Source organism: Anopheles merus, chromosome X (assembly GCF_017562075.2).
Source record: "Anopheles merus strain MAF chromosome X, AmerM5.1, whole genome shotgun sequence".
NCBI classification, from domain to species: domain Eukaryota; kingdom Metazoa; phylum Arthropoda; class Insecta; order Diptera; family Culicidae; genus Anopheles; species Anopheles merus.
The window spans coordinates 11,001,704-11,008,614 of NC_054081.1; the positions used below are offsets into that span (position 1 = coordinate 11,001,704).

At 41.2% G+C, this 6,911-nt stretch overlaps 2 protein-coding genes across 2 annotated transcripts; one reads left to right on the top strand and one right to left on the bottom strand.

Moving 5' to 3' along the window:
• The first annotated feature begins 1,829 nt into the window (after positions 1-1,829).
• On the top strand, positions 1,830-3,987 carry LOC121600666 (uncharacterized protein K02A2.6-like). Its single transcript, XM_041929535.1, has 2 exons — positions 1,830-2,327; positions 2,479-3,987. Exons 1-2 carry the CDS (start codon positions 1,830-1,832, stop codon positions 3,985-3,987), a joined length of 2,007 nt encoding a protein of 668 aa, XP_041785469.1.
• Positions 3,988-5,936: 1,949 nt separating this feature from the next.
• LOC121600859 lies at positions 5,937-6,812 on the bottom strand. Its single transcript, XM_041929669.1, has 2 exons — positions 6,513-6,812; positions 5,937-6,441 (listed from the first exon to the last, which is right to left on the bottom strand). Exons 1-2 carry the CDS (start codon positions 6,781-6,783, stop codon positions 6,107-6,109), a joined length of 606 nt encoding a protein of 201 aa, XP_041785603.1. The 5' UTR covers positions 6,784-6,812; the 3' UTR covers positions 5,937-6,106.
• Positions 6,813-6,911: the final 99 nt, after the last annotated feature.

Here is a 6,911-nt window from a genome sequence, read left to right on the forward strand (position 1 = left end):
CAGGACACCCGATCTTTATGTTTTTATTCCTTTAATTCATACATTGAAATAATAAATTCACATAGTTTATTGTTATACAACAAAACAATGAATTCAACAGATTCGAACTTGTGCTGTGTACTTTTTCGCAATCCCTTCGAATAAGCTCGTTTTGTTGCATTTTTGAGCTTTTTCATAAAAAAACGAGCCAAAACTTTATCGGTGACTGTGGGATCCTAGAGTAAGAAAGAGAAAGAATGCGATGTATGATGGTTGAAGGCAGTCGGAGTTGAGCAGCAAATAAAGAAGGTTGTGTTCTGGTAACGAACGAGGTGGTGTGCGTGTGTGTGTACTCTGTACTGGTAGGATATCACATTGGCGATCCTGCCATGATAAAATTGAAGAAGGAGGGAAAAGTAGATTTTGCCAAGGACCGAGTGTAAAGGTATTATAAGAAAATTGCCGGAAAACAGAAACCTGAATCGGGTTCGGCCCATGATCGAAAAAAAAAGTTGTTGAAATGTTGTGTAGAAAGAGGTTGTAAGCGTTGAGTCGGGTACGGTCCATGGCCAACGTGGTAAAAGAGATGAGAGATGAGCCGGGTTCGGCCCATGGCCAATATGAAGAAGTTTTATGCAAGAAACGCTGAGTCGGGTATGGCTCATGGCCAGCGTAGAAACAAAGTGTGGACACTGAGCTGGGTTCGTCCCATTGCCAGCGTCCAAAAAAAAAAAAAAAAAAAAAAAAAAAAAAAAAAAAAAAAAAAAAAAAAAAAAAAGGCAGAAATTGAATCGGGTTCGGCCCATGGTCAGTGCAATCTAAAAAAAAAATGATAATAAAAAGCCGGGTTCGGCCCATGGCGGGAAAAAGAGAGAATAGAAAAGAACGGGTAAATTTGCCGTGGTCAACTGGTAGTGTTGCCAGATCAAAAACAAGATTTAGTTGAATTGTTGGTGGGTTTTGTGCACAAAGAAGAGGAAGAGACTCCTAAAGGATTAGCTGTGTGTGTGTGTGAGCGAGAGAGAGAGAGAGAAATGGGTTTGACGAGTCGATAAAGGAGTTACGTGTGTAGTGGTGAGTGTGGCGAAACGCGCGCTTGCAGAGCGTTACGGCGAACGGGTTGCCAGTATCGATGATCGTGTATGAATATCTGATCTCTTTTGTTGTGGGAGATGGATTGGTATATGTGAAATGAGAGTTTATGTTCTTTTCTTTTGGCGCGGATGAAGTGCAGAATTTGGTTTGACTATCATTCTTTGTTGGTTTATCGCTGGAAGCGGACGGAAAAATATTTGCGCAAAGAAAAGAAAAAGTGTCATATTTTGTAAAATCAAAATGAGTAAAGGCTGGGCAGTTAGCGATATATCACAAAGTGATGAACAGCCGGATGCAAAAGAGCAGGATGACATGCATTTTGCTGCTAGAAAAACTACCAACGAGTGGTTGTCAGGATCGTGGCCGTTAAGGCATTTCGATGAAACAGTGCCAACTAACAAACGCAAGGCGGAATGGATACGGTTTCGAGATCAGTTTAAGAGGATAGTGGCATGCAAAGCGCCTGTTGATTCAAAAACCCGTGTAACGGGTCTAAAGATTTTTGCAGGAAGCTATTTGTTGAGCATCATCGAAATGCAGCAGCGAAATTTGCCGTCCGAATCGGAGGATATATACAACGAAACTATCCGCGCACTTGACGATTATTTTAGTGATTTGTGCGACGCATCAAAAGAGAGGATGAAGTTCCGTGAGATGAAGATGAAAGTGCATGAACCATTTGCGGACTGGGTGCTGCGTCTTGAAAAGCAAGCGGTGTTATGCGAATTCGTGGTGCGCAGCGTGAGGAGGAGATAATGCAGGCGGTGGTACGGCGATCGGTTCCAGAAATATCTGCTAAGCTTTACGAAATGGCAAACTTTTTCGGTAACAATTTAGAACGGGTAATTAGCCATGGAAAACATCTCGATTTCATTCGCACGGAAGAGGCGGAGAGGAAGCCGGAAGGAGAAGAAGGGAACTCCGCGCAGAGTCAGGATGATCGACGAGCGTTGATAAGACCGGTGAATGCTATCCTTTCGGCGAAAGTTCCGGCTAATCGATATAAGCCTTACGAGACAAAGTGGAGTAAAATGCGAGATACTGGATCTCGAGTACAGAAGAATGAGGAAAGGCGTGAAGGAATGCGACTCTGTACGAAGTGCGGACGTACGCACGGTTGGGGCCAATGCAAAGCATTTCGCGCGAAATGTTTCTCTTGCGGAAGAACCGGCCATTTTGCCGAATTTTGCTTTGCAGCAAAAAGGAACCATAATACAATGGGAATGAAACAAGAAGCCGAGCGTGTCAACCAGGTAGAAGTTGACGTTCCGGAGTGAAAAAAAAATGTTTCTTTTGTTTTGAAATAAATAAAGGAAATTAAAAGTTGCACTCTTTGTTAAATTTAAATCGTGTGCTGGTATACTTATTTTTTTTCTGTTCTTTTCCTTATTTTTTTATTTTTAGCTGATAACTGGCAAGGCAACGTCATCTGGGGTGATAAGTGATCCGCGTATCGTGAATTGTGTTATAGGATCGGTGGAGTTTAAATTCTTGGTGGATTCGGGGGCGACAGTGAATACGGTAACTAAGAAAGGTTGGGAGAGGATCAAGGAAGAATGTAGTACGGTAATTCAAGACATTACATTGCACCCAGAAGAAATTTTGAAAGGATATGCTACTCATCGACCGTTAGAAGTGATATGTTCATTTCGGGCTTATGTGGGGGTGAAGGATGCTGGACAGGACAGGCAATTGGCCAAGTTTTTTGTAGTGAACGGTACAGAGATTTCACTTCTCGGTTTTCAAACGGCAAGTCAGTTAAAATTATTAAGGATAGGGCTAGGGCTGCTAAAGAAGGAGATAAATTGTGCCGAATTAGTTGGGAGAAAAACGAGCATCGACAACAGTGAATCGGGGCCAGGTGCGGCTGATCAGTGGGTCAAATTTCCGAAAATCGGTGGGGAGCCGGTAAAATTCCGAATAGACACATCAGTGATACCAAAGCGCATAATTAGATATAACGTCCCGATTGCGTTCGAGAAAGCAGTTAATGAAAGACTTGAAGATATGGAAAGAAGGCAGATTATAGAAAGGGCTGATAGGAGAGGTAGCACGATATCATTTGTATCACCAATGGTGCTAGTTCCGAAGGGTCAGAAGGATTTCAGAATGGTTATAGATTATCGGGAGGTGAACAAGGCAATAGTTCGTGAGCCCTATCCAATGCCGTCGCTTGAGAAAGTGTGGGCTGACATACCTCATAATGGAGGAAAATTATTTTTTACGAAACTAGACTTAAAGGATGCATATTTTCATATAGAACTTCACGAAGAGGTGCGCCATTTAACCACTTTTATGACGGCTAACGGTTTGATGCGATTCACGAGGTTGCCTTTTGGGTTGTCGTGTGCACCTGAGTTGTTTCAGAGTGTTATGGAGAAGTTATTTGCAGATTGTAAGAATTTAGTGGTATACATGGATGATGTTCTAGTTTATGGGCGATCTTTAGAGGAGTTAGAGAAATTAGTGAAGGAAGTAAAAAGAGTGATTGAGATAAATCACCTAACGATTAATGAAGAAAAATCGTTATATAATCAGGAGAAAGTTGATTTTTTGGGTTTCACAATCGACGGACGAGGTATTCTCCCCACCAAAGAGAAGATTTCAGACATATTAAAGTTCGATAGACCAAAAGACGTGTCCGAGGTGCGGAGTTTTTTGGGCATGATAACATTTATAAGCCCATTCATAAAAGGATTTTCGCATAAGACTAAACCCTTACGGGATTTGTTATCGAAAAAAGCAAAATTCGAATGGAAAAAAGAACAACAGGATGCGTTTGAGGAGCTAAAAATTGCAACAGAAAATGATTTGATTAAGAGAGGATATTTCGATGCAAAAGACAAAACCATTCTGTACACTGATGCGTCACCCTGGGGGTTAGGCGCTGTTTTAGCACAAGAAGGTTATTAGACGGAGAAAGAAGGATTATAGCATGCGCATCGAAGAGTCTTACAGAGGTAGAAGGGAGATATCCACAACTTCATCGTGAGGCGTTGGCTATAGTATGGGCCATGGAAAGATTTGCATATTATTTAATTGGCAGAAAATTTACATTGCGGTCAGACAGTGAAGCCTTAATGTTTATGCTTAGAGGAAAACACCGCAAGGACATGGGTAAAAGGATAATGTCAAGAGCAGAGGGCTGGTTCCTGAGAATGGAGCATTTTTGTTACGAATTCGAACATGTAGCAGGAAAGGACAATATAGCTGACGCAGCCTCTAGAATTGGGGAAAAGCGAAATGATCCGCAATTCGGATGGGGAAAGGAACCGCATGAGCTATGTTTGGTAGAAACAGAGATTAACTATATTAGTGAAGGACTAGTAGCAATGACGTCACAGGAAGTGCAGAAGGAACAACTGAAGGATAGGGAGTTGCAAGAGGTTATGCTTTGGTTAGACAAAAAACAGAAATGGCCGACAGAAATTGTGAAGTTCCAACCATTTCAACGTGAAATGTACATCCAGGAGGGATCACTAATGAAGCAGGAAAAGTTAGTATTGCCTGAAAATCTGCGTAAGAGGGCTTTAAGTCTAGCGCATCGATGTCATCCAGGAATGTCAACAATGAAGAATATTTTGCGGCAAGGGTTATGGTGGCCCAATATGGATCGGGAGGTAGAATCTTTTGTAAAAAGTTGTCCGGAGTGCCAGGTTATTAAAGCAGATAGCCATCCACCTCCCATCACATTGACGGATCTCCCTAACAACCCGTGGGATTATGTATCCATAGATTTTGCTACTTTGTCGGACGTTTTGCATTGGAAAGCATTAGTGTTCACAGACAATTATTCCAGGTTTTTAGTTGCGGTTCCGATAGAGCGAGCTGACGGGGAGGCAGTGAAAGCAGTTCTTAAAAAAGTTTTTAACACTTACTATGTACCAAAAACTATAAAAGCGGACAATGGACCACCTTTTAATAGTGTGGAGCTACAAACTTGGTTGCAAGAGGTATGGGGTGTTAAGTTGATTCATTGTACACCGCTGAACCCAACAGAAAATGGTCTGGTTGAGAGAAATATGCAAGGCATAAACAAAATTGCAGCAATTGCAAAAATTAGAAAGCTTAATTGGAAAGAAGCTCTTGCCGATTATGTGGCAGCATATAATTCCTGGCCTCATCATGTGACGAAAATACCCCCGGCGGAACTTATGTTTGGTAGGGCGGTCAGGGGTTTATTGCCAAACATGAAGTTGAACTCAAGGCAGGCGCTGGATGATGAACTCAGGGATCGAGACAGAACAGCAAAGTTTGAGCGAAATGCAAGAGAGGATGAGAGGCGCCGAGCTAAAAATACAAGTATAAAAGTTGGTGATAAGGTACTTGTTATGCAGCAGAAAAGGGATAAGGCCGATACAGCCTATAAAAACAAATTTTATAAAGTAACTAAAATGGAAGGAATTGGAAGAGCGACAATAAGGGATATGGAAAATAGTAAGGAGTATCAGCGCAGCGTTAAGCATTTAAAGAAATTTGTGGACAGAAGTGATGACCAGGAGAGTGAGATAGGTATTGAGGAGGAGAATACATCGCTGGAAGTACCCGAAGGAATGGAACAGGTAGTAGAACGGAATTTATACCGAGAACTAGAAGTAGAGCGACCCGTGGGAAGGTCGATTCGGACGGCCGAAACGGATGGTAGGATTAGAGAAGCTAGGGAAATTAAGCGTCCATGGAGGTTTCGAGACGGAAGTATGTGAAGGGTGTAGGTTAAGTTTATATCATAATACATTTTGGGATGTGAAAACCTTTACATATTTTTTTAGTAAAGGGAGAATGTGGGATCCTAGAGTAAGAAAGAGAAAGAATGCGATGTATGATGGTTGAAGGCAGTCGGAGTTGAGCAGCAATAAAGAAGGTTGTGTTCTGGTAACGAACGAGGTGGTGTGCGTGTGTGTGTACTCTGTACTGGTAGGATATCACAGTGACCACAGCCTCTTCTGTGCTGCCATGAAGTCTAAAAAATTCAAGAATATTTTTATGTGTCATCATAGGAACTTTTTCTTTTCCCTTACCTATGCCGGTCCAACTACAGAGGGTCAAAATTTTTTTGAAAAATTAGATCCAAAATTTCTATCATCCTATTTTCGGGGGTGATTTCCCATATGTTATGTTCTAACCATGACGAAACTTCATTGAAATAATCTGGTTGGGCCAAGTTTGATTCTAAAATTGACAGCTCTTCTATGCTACTGACCACTTGAAATCCTATGTCATTTCTCTTGCGACGCATGGATACCGGAATAACTGTTTTATCTAGAAGAATATCCAATTTCGCCAAAACTGTAGACATTGCTCTTTCTAATTTTTCCAATCGTTCGTCAATACTAGGAGAAAGTTCAGGTGTGGTAATCACTGTTTTGTCTGCAAGAATATTAATTTTGATAATACAATAAACAAAGTATTTTCTAATCTATCCAAGCGATCATTCGTACTGAGATTTGCAGGTTCCGAATCGTGTAGTTTAAGTTGGTCAACTTCACTGCTAGTTTCATCCTTTTCCAAATATTCCTCTTCCTCAAATTCTATTGAATTGTCTTCATTCAAGCATTCTATGGCCTCGTTACTCTCTTCTTTTGGCTGTTCCTCAACTAACATTTGTTGAAATCTGTTGTCTGGTTTGAAAGCATGTTGCTTCGTCTTTCTAGGTTTGCATAACTTTTCTTCGTGCACAACACTACAATCCGTTGATGAAACCAAACACATATCCTGTATAATGCGATTAGCTTGTGCGATTGTTTTCCAGTCCTGTACGTTTTATCTTGCACATTATTCTCTCCCATGAATTAGAAGCATGCTTGAATCATCTAGTAAAAGCGCGTTTAAACTATCGG